The 20162-nt window shown below is 42.6% G+C and overlaps 1 protein-coding gene across 12 annotated transcripts in view; it reads left to right on the forward strand.

Annotated features, from left to right (window-relative positions):
• The window catches only part of Dock10 (dedicator of cytokinesis 10), a 271205-nt gene that overhangs the window by 98333 nt on the left and 152710 nt on the right, over nt 1-20162 (forward strand). For 11 of the 12 annotated variants that reach the window (XM_045146779.1, XM_045146780.1, XM_045146772.1 and 8 more), the window contains exon 2: nt 6982-7101. In XM_045146779.1, coding sequence (XP_045002714.1) covers nt 6982-7101 — 120 coding nt within the window. The remainder of the gene's footprint in view (nt 1-6981; nt 7102-20162) is intronic. The other variant, XM_045146773.1, reaches the window with a different exon arrangement.

The following is a 20162-nucleotide window of genomic DNA, read 5'->3' on the forward strand; positions in this document are numbered from 1 at the left end:
GAAATTCTTTGCTACAAACCAGTGTTCATGGCTCTCTACAAAGATAAAAATACTTTAATTATTAAGATGCTAATTATGCTTCTCTCTTTTGCTGACATTAACTTCCAGAACCACATTCCTAATCTGTAATTATTTTCTCTGGTATCCTATCCCCAGCGTTTTGTGTATCTTTTATTTTAATTACTTGAATCTGTTAGTGGCTGCATCTCCATGTGAAGTCCCACTGTGATGTTTCTAGGCTTCTTCTCTTGTGGATTTTTAAAGGGTAAGCAATTTTAAAATCACATAACTCCGTAGTGTTTAATGAAGCCATGATACTTTTGAGAAAGCAAGTTCATTTCTTTCACAATGATGAATGCAATGTTTGTTCATAATAAGAAATTTGAATGGCTGCAGGGATTGCTCAGAGGTTAAGGCCCTTGCCTGAAAAACCTAACATCCTGGGTTCTACCCCTCAGTACCCATATAAAGGCAGATATACAAAGTGACACCTGTATGTGGTCATTTGTAGTGGCTAGGGCTCCTGGCATCCCCATTCCTTTTCTCTCTCTCTCTCTCTCTCTCTCTCTCTCTCTCTCTCTCTCTCTGTGTGTGTGTGTGTGTGTGTGTGTGTGTGTGTGTGTGTGTGTGCTTGTGTTGTGAGTGTTTCACTCTCTGCTTACAAATAATTTTAAAATTTTTTGACAAATAAAAATTCCAAAATCCTGAAGATCACAGTCCCATCCAAATATAATAAGCGTGTTTGGATTTGTATCACTAGTCACTTTTCCTGAGATTTTTAAATTCTGTGCATATGTTCTCTTCTGTAATATTTAGCCTCATTTTATTAGGCAATAAATAAGCAATTTTGATTTTGTTTTAATGTCAGAAAACTCAGCTTCAAGTAGAAACTTTGTATGAAAACATCTTATGTTGGGACCATCATTTCCCTTCTCCCTCCCCCAAGTCCACTGAGGGCCCCTCCTTTGTGGAACTTCTGGTATTTGTCATGGAGTTGTGGGCCATGGGTTGTGAGAGCAGCAGCCCATCCTTGTCAGAGAGGGAGTGTGGAAATGTTGCTGGGTATTACCTCCCACACTGTGGCTCTTACATTCTTTCTTCCTCCTCCTCCACCGAACTCCCTGAGCCTCAGAGGGTGTGCTTTCAGTCTACTTTAGTCTTGAGCTCTCTGCAGCTTCGGGATTTCTGCTTTGGTGCTTTTTTGAGTCTCCTCAGTGTCTGTCTCCATCACCCCAGGCCAGGTGATCAGGCTTGTTGTAGAAGCAGCTCTCTTGCTCATCTCACCAGTTCCTCAGTGGTTTCACCTGGGCTCTGGCTGATATGCCAGGACTGGCTCATCTGTTGACAGTGAGTCAGTTATCTATTCTTGTTTTGTTGATAGATTTCAGTTATCTTTAGTTCTCGTTGCTTTCTGAAATTCTGCAATGGAGAGTAAGATCAGGATATGTTAAAGGAGATAAGAATTGTTAGAGAGATTTTGATGAGTGTTGCCTCACTTTTGTACAAAGGTTAGTGGGAGCTTCTCATTGGAATCCATAGGATTCTAACTTGGCCTCCAGTTCCAGTTATGGGTTCCTTTCCATAGCCAACCAGAGAGCCATTGATTAACTATCTAGGCCATGTGCCACTCTTACACAGGTGTGTGCATCTTGTCAGGCTGGTTGCTTTCACATAGCAGTGTCCCCTGCTTGCCCACAATATTGTTGGCCATTGGCAGCTTTTCCCCAGCAGCTGTATGGACTAACCATCTTGGAACTGGCTTCCTTCCAGATTCCACCCGGGTCTCTTGATGTTCTGTGTTGGCAGCGTGTGGTATCTTCAGCAATAGGGTCTCTTTACCTAAGGCTGGTAATCAAGTGCTTTGGCAGAAGCCTGTCTTATTTGAGGGACCTTGTTGGTCTCTCCAATTAATAGATCAATGTGGGTTAGAACCAATTTCCTGTACTGACAAAGCCGAGTTTTAATGGGCATTCTTTGTTTCAGGGATTTAATCTTCTCTAATTTGTTAATTGGCCTATGTTCTTACAGCCTAACTGCAGTTCTGTCCATACCTGTGAATGTAGAACCATTATGAAGACTGGCCTTGAACTGCTCTTTCTGAGATAGTACCCTTTGTCTTCATTCCTGTGGTAGCAAGGCTTGCTGTCATGAATGACTGTGGACTTCACCCTCAGGCTTTCAAAACAAGAATCGCCAACCATTGCCAAATGTTGAGTTACCTAAGAGAACACAGGAGTTCAATAAACCCACAGCATGAATGCCATAAGTCTCTGTTGCTAAGTTAATCATGTAATATTTAGAGTTATAGTCTTCAGTTGCCCATTTTCTTCAGTGTCATTTCTTACCTAACTGATTTTAAATTAGAATAATAAAAACATTCATATTTCTGTGATGCTATGCTATGTCCTGGAAATCAGAACTCTTGGTTAAATCATGGGACAATCTTCTTGTTTCAAGCCAGTTGAATGGTAGTGGCAGCCTGGACTCTTACAAAGATGGCACCTCGCTACTTCAGGGCTAGGATATTGTGCTGGCCAGCTTTGAGGACTTGTAGAATAAGTACGTGGGGGAGGGGCATTTGTTTTGTGGCAGGATCCCATTCTTCTGTTGTGAAGTTGATTCGAAAGAGATCTGTGGACTTGAGAATCTAGATCAAATGAACCTCTTAGCACTATGTAGGGAGGACACGGCCTACGGCTCCTGTGGGGCAACGTCCCTGCTGCATGATACCAGATACTGGTGGACACTTCCCATGCACAGTGACAGTGACTATAGAGCGGCTAATGAAATTCATTCCTCATTTAGCAGAGAGAAAGGGGAAAGAGCACTCTAAAAATCCAGTTCAATTCAGGGTAGCCTTGGCACATACCTCATTGCAATTGGTACATTTCCAAAAAGAAAACAAAAAAAAGAGCCATTAGATTCAGGAGAGACAACTCGACCCTTGTTAAGACTGTAAATCAGTGCTGCTCAGCTCCTGGTTTCAGTCAGTGTCTACACAAGAATAGTAGCGAGAGATAAGCTGAACCCACAATTTAGTATTAGTGTTTCTCTTTAAACAGAACTCTGTATACCCTAGGGTCTCACCACCAACAGCACATAATGTTTTCACAGCAAGCTTTTTCAAATCTTTTGATATTAGGTGTCATGGCCTATATGATTCCATTTTCTTGTGAAATTCATAGCCAAAAAATTATAACCCTTTGATTATCTTAAATGGTACACATTAACAGAAAAAGAAAAAAAAAAACCTGGAAAGATAGAATTTTATCTATCTATCCCCCTAAAGCCCAAACCTTGTGAAGCAGGAAGGCTGGATTTAGGATTTCTCATGTCAAAATAACCTGAGTGTCATAGTCTAAATAGGAAAGGTCCAATAAAGATCACTCAATAATTAGTATGCCATAGCCTGGAATGAAGAATACAAAAGTGTGCCTTTCTAAAGATGTTTCCAGGTTTTTCCTTTCATTGGATATATCAAGAAGGATGTAGGATTTCATTTGTCTTTTGTCGTAGCAATAACCTTTTACTTGGGAACTCTGGTTTGTCTGTTGTACTAATTTGAGCAGGATTAATTTTAGGTAGAGTTAGGTCATGGTAAAACATGTTCTTTGAAAGATCTTTTTGTCTCTTAGTTAATTTAATAACTTTTAAAGTTTGGAACTAATTAAAAGACAATAAGAACAAGAATCGTAGAAAACCATTCCAAACATCCTATGTCATTTCCCTTTAATCCTAGAATTGTAGCACACTAATGTCAGTCTTTGGGTCCTATCGGTGTGAGAACGGGAGAGAAGATAAAGGTGTAAGCTGTTGGCCAGGCGCAGTGGCGCACGCCTTTCATCCCAGCACTTGGGAGGCAGAGGTAGGAGGATCGCCATGAGTTCAAGGCCACCCTAAGACTACATAGTGAATTCCAGGTCAGCCTGGGCTAGAGAGAGACCCTACCTCAGAAAACCAAAATAACAATAATAATAAAAGTTTAAGCTGTTGCCTTAGTATTAACCAGTGTCACACACTTAAGGCAAAGATACCTGAGTTAAGCAAAGTGACTTAAATGATCAACCCAATCTATACCAGAGATAAGAAGTTCTTGAGAGGTTTTTACCTGCATTTTGTTCTCATCTGCTAGTTTTCATGCACACACGTTCATAGTACAGTGGGGAGTATTTCACACTTTGGAGGTCCAGAAGGGCAGTTCATAACATAATTGTGGGCTGTCACAGGGTAAAATGTGACACAGATAAACACTACTGAGGCCTAGGCTGCCCTTCAGTGCTAAAGACATTTGAAACTAATTGAAAGTAAGTATTGGTACCAAACCAATCATGTGGAGCTTTTGCATTTGTGATCCTTGGAATTATTTCTTTTGCCTAGGAAGTAAGGAATTGGAGCTTGAAGTGGGTCTGTAAGGCGCATGACATGACGCAGAGACCCTAGAAAGAGCAGTTCCACTCCTCAAGCCAAGCCCAGCCTCCTAGTCTTTTACCCCAGATGGCCACTGCTATGTGGCACAATCACTCAATTTTGTCTTTTCTTCAAATATTACATGGAGCTCTTTGTTTATTTGCTAAATATAGCCACTTTGCTTGATGGTCCCTTCCCGAAAGAGCAGTCACCTTACTTTGCCCTCAGTTTACTTAAGTATGTAAAACCTCTTTTTTTATTGCAGAATAAGCCTGGAGATATTTGGTATTGGCCCACTATGTTCACATTTTGTTTTGTTTTTAATCTTTGGAAAATTGTCAAAATAAATATTGACTTCTTCTTTGAAAAGCCTATTAGCAGTTTTTAAAATGTCAATGAACTTTTTGGGGATGCTCCCAGCAGGGACCTTCCCACAAAAGGTCTTAGAATCAAAGCTAAGTCCCTGAGCTTTGCAGAGGCAGGAGTCCCAGAATGTTGCAGTGGGGCGCTAGAAGGTTTGTGGGAGAGTTGCTCCTCAGATTCTTTTTGCCACCCACAAGATCACTTTAGCATCTAAGCCTCATGGTGAGTCCTCAAGCTTCTACAAAGTTCCTTCAAAGCAAAGCAAAACTAGCAAGAGACCAGCTTTTCCATGTAGTTTGTGTGCGTACTTCATTGAAGGATGAAGGGAGTCTGATTATGTCCCTGGCTTTCTGTTTTGTAATACTTTGTTTGACAGGGGTGGGTTCCATTTATCTCACTCAATGAGATACAGTGTGGAGGAAACACATCCATCCTTTCATGACACAACTGTGCCTTCTTCCAGCATCTTTCATTTTGCCACTATGGAGGCTTCTCAGAAAGTGAGCACTTCCTGTTGGGTTCAGGACACTAATGTTCTGTCATTATCTGCCTGTGGTAGTTTGAAATCATAGCCATACAGACTCAGGTTTTTAAAAATATTTTTATTATTTGTTTATTTATTAGAGAAAGAAGGAGAGAGAGGGGGGAAATGGAGGGAGGGAGGGAGGGAGGGAGAAAAAGGGAATGCCAGGGCCTCCAGCCACTGCAAACAAAGTCCAGATGCATGCACCAACTTGTGCATCTGGCTTATGTGGGTTACTGGGGAATCTAATCTGAGTCCTTAGGCTTTGCAGGCAAGCACCTTAAACACTAAACCATCTTTCCAGTCTGACTCGGGTGTTTTTGATTAAGAATTGAGCTTGTATCTTTGGTCTCCGGCAACATGGCTGGAGGAGATGTCATTCAGTTTAGATCTTGGAGTCCAGGCCTAAGGTGTGTATGGGGGCAGATCCTGAGCCTGACCCGGTTAGATGTGTTCAGAGCAATTGGAGCTCTGGCAGGTTTTTTTTGGTGCTGCCTGTTAGTGATGTCTTTCTGCTTGTATCTATGAAAGTAAGCCAGCTTTTTCTACCATTGATGATGTTCCATTGTAATTTATAAGTCTAAAATAAACTCCCCTTTCCTCCCACAAGGTGCTTCTGGTTAGATGTTTGTCCAGCAACACAAAGATGAATGCAGCACTGCCTATGTTTTTTACTCATCCATATCTACCACAGTGTGTCTCCAATACTTGTGCTGTCCTTATCTACTGGAGACTGACCCAACTTCTCTCTGTAGACACATCCTGGCTCACATCAAGCCATTAATCCTGGCAAAGGGTCTTGGTACAGTGACAAGGAAGACAGCCTGTGATCCTGATGGCTAGCAAGAGGCCAGTGCTCACAGCCTGGCCCAAGTAGAACTTACAGGGAAGCATCCACGCAAGCAAAGTGATGAGGATCATTGCCATTGTCACAGTACCACATGGTAGTGCTTTCAGTCACATGTCCCCGTAAACGCATGTGTTTTGAAGGCTTGGTTCCCAGCTGACGACAACTAATGAAGCCTTGCTGGAGGAGGTACGCATTGCTGGGTGTGGGCCTGGAAGCATGCTATCCCCTGCCCTTCCGGGGCTCGTTGGCCCAGTCTGTTGCTGCTGCTTTCCTCCTGCTGTGGCAGAGGTGATGTCCAGCCTCTGCTCCTGCCGTCCTTTCCTCTGTCTTCATGAAGATTCCCCTCAAGTCTATAATCCAAGAATGGAAGTTCAAAGGGAAAAGTGAGGGGGGGGGGGGTATTACCATGGGATATTTTTTATAATCATGGAAAATGTTAATAAAAATTGTGAAAAGAAAAAAAAAGACTATAATCCAAAATAAAAGTTTTCCTCCCATTAGCTGCTTTTGGCCAGATGTTTTGTCCCAAAAACAACAAGGTAACTATAGCACATACTGAGTAAGCAGGTCTTTTTCTTTATGTTGAAAAGATGAGGTTTATAAAACACCTGTTCCATGGGTGTGTGATTCCATACAAACAGCTGGAATTGCCCAGGGAGATGCCAGGACTTTTAAAACAATTACTTCAAGTGTGGACACAATTGTCATGGGATCAAGTGTCTTTGTCGGGTGAGTGACTGCAGTGAGATGACTGCCCTGTCAACTAAGAGCTTCAGTGGAAGCAGACGTGCAAAAGTAAGATAATAAAAGATTCACACCATGTTTTCTTTCTCTACAGCAGGAAAAACCCAGGCTTCTGGAGCCATTGGATTATGAAGCTGTCATTGAAGAACTCGAGAAGACCTACAGGAATGATCCTCTTCACGACCTCCTCTTCTTCCCCAGTGATGACTTTTCGGTAAGTCTACCCAAGCCAATTGAAAGCAAGAGGGCCCTACAAGCTGGGCACTGTCTTTACCCATAGATTTTTGGGATCAAAGCCCTTCTCTGCGGCCACCCTGCATCACACTGCTGCAGCAGAAGGAAGCATCCAGTCGTAGGACGCACCCAAGGGCCTCCCCAGGGCTAAAGAGTACACGCTGTGCCAGGCTGTGGCCACACGGGGCTGGAGCTACTGCTGCCTGGCTCCAGAGTTCTAACTCTGTCCATCTTTGGATTTACAGAGCACTTTCTCCCTCATGTTGTGTCTAATAAAATGTTGAAACCAACCAGGGAAAAGGCAGAAATCTATTGAACCAAAGCAGGAAATTGTTGAATTCACCTGGACGTGGCTGACTTTCATTCTATGAAGGAGATGTTGAGGCTTGTGGACAGAGGATGCTGGGCAGGAACACCTTCAAGGAAGGATTTGGGGTCTGATGAGATATGCCTCCTTAAGGAAAAGGCACGCTTCTGCACCATATGTTTCTGAACATAGCAGGGAGAACCAATAAAAACGAAATTAATTTTGGAGGTAAATACAACAAAGTTGTGAATGGCGATGCATTCAATGTGTTGTCTGTGCTCATCTCCAATATCCAAAAATTATTACTAGACTCTGCAAACAGGATTCTCCACGAGCTGTTAGTAACCTTTCCTTATTTCCTAGAACAAAGGTAGTCTCAGACCTCACAGAGTTCAGCGTCCTAGAGCAGGTGAAATGCAGCTCAGAGGTCGCCCCATGAAGTAGGCCTATCAGAGAAAATGAGCTTTAGGGTCCACATGGCACTTCCACTTCCAACGTGGCCTCCTGTGTTCCAGGAGCATCTGGCCTCTGGCTTCTAAAAGGGTTAATGTTTCCCTTCCTTGATGGAGTCACAGAAAAGAAGCTATATGAAAGTTGACTGGGCTGGGGAGGAAGCGATGTTGATAGAAGGCCTGAGCATACAGGAGACCCTGGCTGTGATGTTCACGACGGAAAAAATAAAAATAAAGCTGACACTTCACTGTCTCAAACATGAATGGATAATAATGGAAGAAAAGGGGCAGATTTATACTTAAGAAAAAATAGTTCATGCAATCTGTTTTTCAATTATTTCTAAATGACTTCCACTTAATGGTGGCACATCTTGAAGTAAGCTTATCTCAGGCTAACATCTAATTTCTGTGGCTGGATCAGGGTGCTGGGGCTTGAACTGTAAGCATAAAGTTGAACGACCTTTTTTTTTTTTTAACTCTACACCCTTATTTTGATTCTTTAGTCTGAACATAGGCCTAACAGATAGCTTTCTATTAAAGAACACCAAAATTCATGACCCGTAGGGCATCTTTCCTTCTACGTCTGTCATACATAATGTGTCAAGTGCCTTGTTAAGGTCCCACCCCCACTGTGCATGAAGCAGCGAAGTGCAGTGGGATGTCGCATGTGCACTGATATGAACTCAGGTTTTGGCCTCTATCAGGCCCACGGAAGCTCTGGCCTTTGTTACTTTTCTATCATTGCCATCCTTAACATTGCAAGCAGGGCATGTAATAACATACCACTAAATTTTCCTGTGAAGAATCCATTAAATTCACCAAGCTGTGCCTGTTTAAGCCCTAGCTGGGCTTCCCCACGACCTTCTAAATTTAGTGTGAACACCTTTGCACATATGAGACCTTCCCTAAGAAACGGCCCTCGTGCACTTCCACAGCCCCGCCTGAGCCGCGTCCATCCTACAGTCGTCGTCGTTGCGCACCTTAGTGAATACATAACACACCCCTAGCTGTTTCTTTTATTCAGGTGTGTGAAGTATGACACTGACTATGAGGTATTATTCTAAGAACAGAGGGGCCACACTGATTAAACAGAAGTTGCCTGGTTCTAAAGATGCTGACCTGTTGATTAGAGGAGTCAGGAAAAGTTAAAGGCGAAACCATTGACTAACAAATAATAGCAATATAAAAACCATTTCTAGCCGGGCGTGGTGGCGCACGCCTTTAATCCCAGCACTCGGGAGGCAGAGGTAGGAGGATCGCCATGAGTTCAAGGCCACCCTGAGACTCCATAGTGAATTCCAGGTCAGTCTGGGCCAGAGTGAGACCTTACCTCGAAAAACCAAAAAAAAAAAAAAAAAATTTCTATAGTTAAAACAGGGCTGTGTGGTGGAAACTGAGTCAGGGAAGAACAGCTCTAGGCTGGGTGGTCAGGGATAGCCCCTCTGATGAGGAGACATTTGAACTGAGTTCTGAATTCTCAAGAAAGATTAGAAGGACTGAACTGGGAAGGACTGTTTCCTATTGATGGGATAGCTGGTTCAAAGGCCTGGAGAGCTCTCAGATTAAAGACTGGAAAGCCTGACTAGAGACTGGTCAAGGGGAAGTCAGCCAAGGGCATGATAAGGCATTTGCATCTGATTCTAAATGTAAATGTAAAATCACTGGCCTGTGTCTGGGGGATCACATGACTGGTCTGTATTAACAGCTGTGAAGCCTCTGTGTCAGAACATGTCGCAGGGTTTAAAAGCAGGCAGAGGCCAGGGAGGAGAGTAGCAGACAATTATCAGAACTCAAGAGTTCTTTGATGACCCCTAATCTTATTATCAGAAAATGTCATTTCCTGTAATAGCCTAAATTTAATTTGCATCTAGCAATTGTCAAAAAGAGTATCAATTATTATACCTGTGTAAAATTTCCACTTTCTTATTTGTCATGTTTTATTAATTGTCAGGTACATTTTATTCTCTCCTGCCTTTCACAGTTTGGCTTTACAACCTAGGGTTCGTGGTGCCCATTTTTATATGCCCCTGCTAAGAATTTTCAGGCTTTTAAACAATTGAAGGAAACAAATTTTAGTTGATGCAAGTGAAAATACTCTGACATTGGCAAAAATAACCCAAATCTGATCTGAACACATGTGTGCCTCTTCGTTTGCCTGTTGCCGATGACTCTTTCATGATGCAAGGACAGTTCACAGCTCTGCTGCAGAAGTCACCGCAGTGACAAGCAGCCTTACAGGACTTTCGTTCTCTGACTGAGGAGTTGGCTCAGTGGATAAAATACTTGCTATGCAAGCATGAGTAACTTAGTTCTGATTCCCAGACTCAATGTGAAAAGAAAAAAAAAAAAAAAACTTCTGAAATTCCAGTAGGTCTACAGCAGGATAGAAAGTGGCTGTCGTAGAATCACAGGAGTCTTATGAACCAGCTGTTCTGGCACGGGGGTGATCAGAGAGATAGCCTGCCTCAAATGAAGCGAATGGTGAGGACCAATGTCTGAAAGTTTCTAACTGCAGAAAAAAAGAAAATCATCCAGTCCCAGCTGCACAACCCTCTTTGTGGAACGTAGGCACTTCTTGAATTCCCCGGCATCGTGTGCTCCATCACAATCCACTTGCATTGCAGGGACGTGACACCAACATAAGCTTCCGTGCCCCTGGCAAGGGCGTCATTTCTTGGCTCTGCCGGCGCCGTGGGTAAAGAGTCTCTGGGCATGTGGACCATCTGCATTCAACAAAGGAGAAGTGGCAACAGCATGGCGGAGCCAATCCCAAAGGATGGAGCGGGTGGGGTGGTGGGGGAGTCACTCCCCACAGCCCGTGGAATCATTCATAATCCAGTTCCTGCCCTGCACGTCGAAGGATCCAGCTCATTTCTCTGCTTTCACACACCCAAGCACCCACACTTGCGCTGACATGACTCATTACTCCACTTGTTTAATCAATATTTATTCAGCACCCACGAGGTGCCGGATATAGAACAGCTCTTCCTAGGGGAGTGAGACTGAAGGGGAAACAGGAGCCTCACACTTTAGCAGCTCCTGTCCTAATATGGGTAAAGAGTGAGGCTTACAAAATTGCTCATGGTTAAGAAACAGAAAGAAGCAAAGGATCTGCCTGGCATTTAGTACCCCAAAAGGGAAGTGACTGTTACACTATGCAGAATTCCTGCATTGCAAACATGAAGACTGTCCTTATTCACTCAGCTGGCCTGGGCTCCCATCATCATTTTTGGCCTCACAGTGGCTTTCCGGCGGGTGTTTCTGCTTTTACCCTCATCCTACTTTGATTCAACTTCACAGAGTACTTAAAGGAAGCCTTTAGAATCACAAATCAGATGGCACCTTTCCTCATGATACAAAATTCATTCTGTTTCCACAGTTACCAAAAACATTCCCTCAGTAGGACCCCTACCCCTTGCCCCGGTCACTCCTGTGCTTCACTTGTGATTTGTGTCACAGGGGCCTCTTCACACAAGCATCCCTCGTGCTCATCCTGAATCACCCTGCTTGCTTCTGAGTCACTGCTTCTCTTTATAGCTCTGGTTACTACCTAGCTAGAAACAACTCTGTTCTTTATCTGTCATCTGTCCATCCACCCATCTATCATCTATCTGTCTACCTACCTATATATATGTGTGTCTCTGTCTTTTTCTCCCTCTCTCCCTCCTTTCCTACTAGTTCTCAAACCCAAGGCTTAATGAATGCAAACATTCTACCACTAAAGAGCACCTCTTGTACCTTATTCCTCACCAAATTAAAACCTCCATCAGGAGAATGGAATTTCAAAGGGGAAATTGGGGGGGAGGGACGGTATTACCATGGGATATTTTTTATAATCATGGAAAATGTTAATAAAAATTGAGGAAAAATTAACAAAACAATAAAAAACTCCATCAGGACAGAGGTGTCTTCTGTCCTGATAATTAGGAGAGTTCCAAGAAACTAAAGTAACATTTGGCCCAAAGTAGGTATAAAAGAAAATGCATTCCATAAATTTTCTTTTAGAAACATGTAGGATGTTATTTTAGAGCATAAGTGATTATTTGTTTACTTTAGGAACCAAAGAAATGATTGAGAGGAAAAACAGAAATTAAGGAACTGTCCTTGTTTGATGATAAAAAAAAGGCTTATTAATATGATACTTCTCACTTTGACACAAAACAACATATTAACTTATAAAACCACAGTGAGGGCTGGAAAAATGGTTCAGCACTTAGGCCCATTCCTGCAATGCCTAGTGTCCTGGGTTCAATTCCCCATCATCCATGTAAAGCTAATGCACAAAGTGTTGTCTGCATCTGATGTTCGTTTACAGTGACTAGAGGTGCTGGTATACCCATTCTCATTCATTCTAATTCTCTCTCTCTCTCTTTCTTTGTCCTTATAAATAAATAAATAAAATATAAAAAAGCAATGAGAATTGATCCTCTCTTCCAGAGCCTCCCTCTATCTACTACAATAATAACTGGCATACAGCTGGTATCAGCAAACCCTCCAATGCTGTGATGGACTAATTTACTTGCTTTCTTGTATTGTTTTCTGTTCACTTACTTTCTGATCCATGCAGCAAGTACCAAACAGGGAATTCAGTAGGGATTGTTGAGCATTGAATTAAAATATTCTTCCAGGAACCTTTTCCTTCGTGTTGGTACCAAGTTGAAATGGCTCTCCTGGCATGTGGGCTGGGGACCCGGCAGCCTACACTACTTGCATCATGATGTCTCAGTAGGAATCAGCAGCACACATGTGTTTATTGTCCCGTGCTTTCTAAAACATTCTGCTGCAGTAACGGTATTTGCCCCTCTTCATTTTCTTGACTTTCTTTTGGAAGTAAAAGTAACCAACCAAAACTAATAAATAAATTCAGCACTGAGCCATCAAAGTGTGACTCAGCAACGTAGTTAAGCAGAGTAAGGAATGAAAACAAGGCCTCAAGAAGCTTCAGGAGCAAAGTGAATCATGTTCTGTGATTCATTCGAAGTAGAAGCTTATACAACATAGTGGAACAGGAGAGAAAGCCAGAAATGACTTTCTTGCTAAGTGAAAGATACAGAAAGCCTGAGACAAAACCCACTTGTGGGAGGAAGAAAACTCTGAAGAGAAAGCTCAGAGGTCTGGAAACTGGGATGACTGTACTGTCTTCACGAGCCATCACTATGAGCTGAGTGAGCCTTTCAGGGTGTTGATGTAACTAGGAACTTGAAGAGGTGGACTCTCAGCAGCGAACAGTGCCGTCTTCAAAGTGAGGGTTCTCTTTTCTTTGTCCAGGGAGTGCAGTGCTGGTCAAAGCAGGGACCCTCCTCAGATCCCATCTCTAACAGCATTCAGAGCCTGCACTCAAGGGTTCACAAGTGCATCTAGCAATTGCTATTGGCTGACTATTAAGACTGAATGAATGGCAGATTTTATCATGTACCAAGGGTTTGCTCTTTACATGATATATTTTTAGCTATAAAAATCAGCAGATACTTGAGGACTCCCAAATTTAACCACATGGGTCATTCTAGGAGAGGAAGCAGAAAGACCTTAATACATTTTAAGTTTCAAAGCATAAAGGTCAAGACTCTCTTTATTTTTCATCTGAGACACAGCTTAATATTTTATAAGAATGTCAACCCTTTTTAATCTTTGGCTTTTGAATCTGAAAAACAGCCTTTAAACAGCTCACAGTGTTCTAGCAGGAACACTGTAATTGTGATTTGAAGGCTAAGTAATAGTTTGTGTTGAATTAGGCTCTTTTTAAGTTATAACACTCCTCTCATTTACAATGAAGGCTAGATAATACTTTGTGTTGAATTAGGTTCTTTTCAAGTTATAACACTCCTCTCATTTACAAGCTAATGGAACTGTGACTTGGAAAGGCTTTTGACCAAGGTTGTGGAGTTACTGGAGACACTTCAAATATAAGCATCTCGACTTTGACTTTTGAGACCAACTCTGTGCAGATGCTCTACAGAAAAGCAACGTGCCCAAGTTGGGAGAAATGTTAACTCTCTGAACCCCACAATGACTGGTGCTAGTAGAAAGCTGGTATCAACCTATAAAACCACAAGGAAGAACGAGATGATGTCATTTGCAGGAAATGGATGGAACTGGATGAAGATCATCATGTTAAATCTCACAAAGACAAATATTGACATGTTTTCTCACACATGTAGAAAATATTGGGGAATGATTTGAAAAAGGGGGCTATTATGGATGTGTAGGGTATAAATGGGGAAATAAAAAGGGATCAGAGGGAGTAAGTAGGATCAAAGGAGATCACATGCATCTATGGAAATATCATAATAAAACTCCTTTGAATGTTTAGTACATACTGATTACAAAAAACACTGGCCAAAAGGAAAATTATTACAGTGAGGTAATTCTAGCTGTTCACTTCTCTGTGTCTCTTGTACTCAGAACGTATGTCCATGCATTGACTTGTGCATGAATGTTCATAGAACCATAGCCACAAAATGGGTACTCCCCACATATCAGCTAATGAACAGATAAACAAAATTTGATATATCCATGCATCAGAATGTTATTATTCAATCACAAAAGGATACTTGCTATAATCTTCATGAATCATGAATGCATCATGTTAAGCAAATGAAGCTAGTCCCAAAACACACAGGACACAACCACAGTCATAGGGTATCCACAGAGACAAGAAGCAGAACAATGGTTGACTGCCAGGTACTGGGAGAAGGGACAGTGCATAGTGACTGCTGAGACATGAGGGGTTTCTATGAAAAAATGATGGAAATATGCTAAAATTAAAGAGAGATAACAATTGCAAGACTCCAAATATACTCAAAAACCACAGAATTTAATGTGGTGTGTTTATGGCATATTGATTATATCTCCAGAATACTTTTGTTTATTCTTTCATTCATTTATTAAAATGATATTGGACCTAGGATGGCCTAGGTAGTCAGAGGTATGGTTCAAAGGAAAAATAAAACCACATACCTACCTTCAAGTGTTCCTTTAATAACAATCCACAAAACATACCAAAGGGACACTAAAGAGCATGGCAAAAACTGAGGTGATTAATATATACATTGTATTTTCAAAAGAGACTTTTTGAAGCTATACTGTCCTATAAAGTGCCTGAGTTATCAACAGTATAGCTTTGGAAATCTAAACTAGTTTAAGGCCTTGACATCATGAGTGACACAGATGGTCAATGACAGAGTTTAGGGGAGAGGAGATAATTATTGGGTGAACTAGAGGTTTGGTAAAGGAATGGGCCTGGGATTTGCAAAGATTGAGGAGAGAAAGGGATCTTCAGAGAGGCAGAAAGCTGGAGCAAGGGTCTTTGCAAATCTGGGGCCAGCATTGAAAGAGCGTGTGCTTGGGGGGGGGGGGGAAGAGCCACAGAGCGCCGGGCAGAGTGGGCTCCTCTTACCCAGATCTTGTCCTGGGGCTGTGTCTGCAAGCCTCACAGTGAACAGGCTTCCTTGCCTGACCTTCCTGCTCAGTGAGCTCAGACTACAGCCTGAGTCCTTGCAAAGAGGACATCAGGTATGATATATAGTTTTATGTTATTGGGACACTTGCTTCTGCTAATGCTATTTTTCTTTATGCTATATTAAAGAATTAATGTGAGTTGGGTGTGGCAGCACATGCCTTTAATCCTAGCACTTGGAAAACTGAGGTAGGAGGATTTCTGTGAGTTCAAGGCCACCCTGAGACTATATAGTGAATTCCAGCTCAGCCTGGGTTAGAGCAAGACCTTACCTCAAAAACAAAATTAATGTGGCAGAAGATGAAAATGTTAACTAACATGATTTTTATCATTACATTCTTTAGACATATATCAAATTATCACACTCTATCCCATAATTTTCAAATTCAAATAACAGTTTTTAACTTTATGTTTATTTAATAAAAGGTTAAACTCTAGATCCATTGGCCCTCTTTAATCCCAATTCTCTTTCCTTGAGAGTCTTCCTTTGTGAGGTTGTTGGTATTCGCTGTGGGGTCATGAAGGCCTACTTCTATGTGGTATACCGTGCCTCAGGATATTCCTGCCCACTCTGTGGCTCTTACAATCTTCAACCCCTCTCTTCCATAATGCTCTCTGAGCCCCGGTGGGCCTGTTATCAGTCTGGTTCAGTGTTGGGTTTTCTGTGGCCTCTGGGTTTCTGCTTTGATGACTTTTGATTGGCCATGCGGTCTGTCACCATCTCCCTGGCGCCGGTTGTCAGAGTAGCAGTGAGAGTAATATTCGTGCTTCTGCTCCTTCTGCCAAGCTGTGTTAGCCATGGCATATCTCATGGTGGGCAGTTGGCTATCTTTTCTGGTTATGTAGTGGATCTTGGATCTCCTCCGTATTCTCTGCCTCCTGCAAAATAGAACAGATTCTCCAACCAAGCATGAGAGCAGCTTGAATCAAAGGGGATATGTATAGTTATTTGAGATACTTTTTGATGTGTAAGCCCACTCCTGACATCCAGAGAGCAGTGGGAGCTTTTCTCTGGAGTGTGAGTTTCCTGGCCGTGGGATGCCAACTTGGTTCCCAGCACCAGGTATGAATTCAGTCCCCCTGAGGAGCTCTCATGTCCAGTCATAGATCAATCGGTTACCTTCATAGGTTGTGGCCACTATTGCACAGGTGTGCATTCCTGGCTTGGCTAGTTCATAACTGGGTGAGTCCCCTGCTTATTTACCTTGTTGGTAACCATTGTCTCCAGCAGCTCCTATAGCACTTTCCAGAGCCGTGAGCTCAAGCCAGGAGGGAGCTGGCTACCCGCTCAGTTCCAGCAGGGTGTCTTGACGTCATGTGGACACCACAGCTTGTGGTGTCTTCAGCACTAGGATCTTACCTTTTCAGCTCAGGCAGGTAATCAAGTAGGCCTGGATCATACTTAATGGGGGGAAAAAAAAACTTGAAGTATTCCCATTAAGGTCTGGGGACAAGACAGGGCTGCCTACTTTCAGCACTGCTTTTCAATATAGTACTAGAAGTCTTAGCTCAAGCAATATGACAAGAGAAAGACATAAAAGGGATAGAAATTGGAAACGAAGAAGTCCAATACATTTTAAAAAATAATGTCTCCATCTTACTGCCTCAAGGGAGGTGAGATGCATAAACTATGGAGTGTAGAAAATGAGTCATAAAAGTAAGGAAGTAATTCTCCTAATACTTAGATGATCTAAGAGTGAAACAATTCAAACTTCTTCCTTACTTAAATACTGTAATGACTAAGTCCCCACCTTTAAGCTGGATGAATCATGGCAACTGTTACTTGTTTATAAATTTTCTGTAGTTTTCAGGAAAACAAAAAAGGCTTTTCCTTTTAAAGGACAGTGGAGGAGCTAAAGAGATTTTATATGTGTATATATATGAAATTAAAACAGTATTAACATATATATACTAAAACATCTATATATGAAATTAAAACAGTATACTGTTATGAGCTTGTGTGTGCGAATGTATGTGTGTGCAAGGGTTCATGCATGCATGTGTTCTTGCACATTGAGGCCAGAGGGCAACTGTGGCTATTGTTGCTAAGTTGCTGCTGCAGTCAGGTTCGCATTGCTGGTAAAAATCACTCAACCAACAGCAGCTTGTGGAAAAAAGAGGTTTATTTTGGCTTACAGCCTCGAGGGGGAAGCTCCATGATGGCAGGGAAAATGACAGCATGAGCAGAAGGTGGACATCACTCTCTGGCCAACATCAGGTGGACAATAGCAGTAGGATAGTGTGCCAAACACTGGCAAGGGGACACTGGCTATAACATCCATAAGCCCGCCCCCAAGTATACACTGCCTCCAGGAGGTGCTAATTCCCAAATCTCCATTAGTTGGGAACCTAGCATTCAGAACAGGTGAGTTTATGGGGACACCTGAATCAAACCACCACAAATGCTGTCTGCCTCTCTCAAGAAGGGGTCTCTTATTAGCCTGTAGCTCCTCAGGTAACCTACAAAGACTGGTCAGTGAGTGTTAAGGATCCTCTTGTCATTCCCAGCACTGGAATTACAAGCATGTGGCATCATGCCCACCTTTTTTTTCCCATGTGGACACTTGGGGTCTAACTCAGGTCTGCAGGCTTACATACCAAGCCCTTTACTGATTGAGCTGTCCCTACAGAGTCAGCATTGCTTTTATGAATGTGACAAACATGTTTTGTTTTAAGTAAGGTAATATGAGTGTCTTCTCTGGGAGAATAAAAGTCATTATCAGTGTCAACATGCTCAGTTGGGTGAACGTGCATTTTTAAGCCTGTGCCTAGGCCAGAAGTGATCATCAGTGGGAGTCACTAGCCCACTGTAAGGCTTTTTTCCTCTCAGTTAGGGCTGATTGACTCCAATAACCATCTCTTCTATTCTTAAGGTAAGCAACTAGGATGTACACTACCCACAGGGGAAGCATTCTGAGCCTTAGAATACAAGAGGCAGACTTGTCTCAGGTTTCAACATTAGCAGCCTTGACCCAGTTGAGAAATTATCCCTGTGTGCTGGGGATAAAGTCTTCTCATGGCACTTGAGCCAGCAGAATGGTGGCTGCAGAAAATCCTCACAGCCCAGCCATTCCAGCACAGACAGAACCAGACAGTGGCAGGGCTGCCATCGAAGGCCTGGGCCTAAAATCGCAAACACGGGCCGGCAGCCACCAGTTCAACACAGCGATCATTTCCAAAGGCCTGGCCTCCAGACAATAAGCCCCTCATAAAACTGTAACCACCAAAAGAGAAGCTCGGCCGAGCACCAGGGCGGTCTCAGATCCGCTTCATGCTTCTGAGCGATCCTGGTCTGTCGGCAGAGGTTTACCAAAGAGAACAGGAAGTTGGCTGTGGCCAAAGCGATTTGTACTGCTCTGAAAGCATGTATTTCTCAGAAAAGAAATTCTTTGTAACCACATTAATAGCCTTAACAAATAGGATCCTTAAGATTCCTTATTTGATCAACTTATTCGTCCTCCAGCAGAAAGACATTAAAGACACCTGAAATAAGTGGAAGACTGCCACAGTTGTGAAAGTCCCAACTTTATGGAGATCTTTTGCTTTTTTAAGCAAGTGATACAATATCTCGTAACAAAACACAACTGGAGGCTCTTGTATGGATCCACTGCATTAGTGAAGTCAAGAGTCCAAGCGTAAGCCCGAAATAAAGCTCCTTGAAAAAAAAAAAAAAAAAAAAAAAAACACAACTGGGATCCGGGATCATTAGCATATAATAGGCATGCATTATGCATACATTCCTTCTCCTTTGTGTGTGTGTGCGTTATGTGGTATGAATGGTCGTGTGTGTGTGTGTGTGTGTGTGTGTGTGTGTGTGTGTGTGTGTGTGTTATATGTGGGGGGGTATGTGCCTTTGTGTGGAGTTCAGAGGTCAATGTCAAGTGTCTTCCTCAATTGCTCTCCACTTTAATGAGGCAAAGTCTCACTTGAAGCCAAAGCTCACTGACTCAGGTAGTTTAGCTGCCCAGGTTGCCTGGCAGAGAGGGTGCCCTACCTCTAACCTCCCAAGGGTTGGGATTGTAGCCTGGCTACCAAAGCTGCCTGGCTTTTCTGTTGGCACTAGAGCTCTGAACTTGGGTCCTTACATTTATACAGCAAGCGCTTTATCCACGGAGCCATCTCCTTCCCCTGTGGATTCTTTATTTTCTGTGGTTCCTGTTGTACAGGGCATCAGATGTGCAATAGTTGCATGGATGTGGTAAATGTTCTGGATTTATCACCGGGTTTCATGAGCACAATTCAACTACAGTCATCTTACTTAGAAAAGGATGGTGGGGGGAGGGGCTTGGGAGACAGCTCAGTAGATAAACTGCTTTCTGTACAAGCATTAGGAGCTGAGTTTGGATACCCCAGGACTCATGTAAAACTCATGTAAAAATACCAAATGTGGTAGTACATGCCTGTAGTCCCAGTGTCAGGGAGATGGAAACATGTGGCTCTCTAAGGTTTACTGGCTAGCTAGTTTAACAAAATCAGTGAGCTCTGGTCTCAGTGAAAGGCCTGATCTCAAAAAGTAAAAACTTGGGGACTGAGGAAATGGCTTAACAGTTACAGTGTTTGCCTGTGAAGCCTAAGGACCCAGGTTTGAATCCCCAGGACCCACGGAAGCCAGATGCACAAGGGGGCACATGTGTCTGGAGTTCATAGGCAGGGGCTAGGGGCCCTGACATGTTCATTCTTTCTGTCTGTCTCTTTCTCTCTCATAAATAAATAAACAAAATTTAAAACAATAAAAAATAAATAAAAACTTAAGGTAGATAGCAACTAAGAAAGACAGTCAACATAGACCTCTGGCTTCCACTTGTACGGGCACACACAAGCACACG

This window comes from Jaculus jaculus, chromosome 4 (assembly GCF_020740685.1).
Source record: "Jaculus jaculus isolate mJacJac1 chromosome 4, mJacJac1.mat.Y.cur, whole genome shotgun sequence".
NCBI classification, from domain to species: domain Eukaryota; kingdom Metazoa; phylum Chordata; class Mammalia; order Rodentia; family Dipodidae; genus Jaculus; species Jaculus jaculus.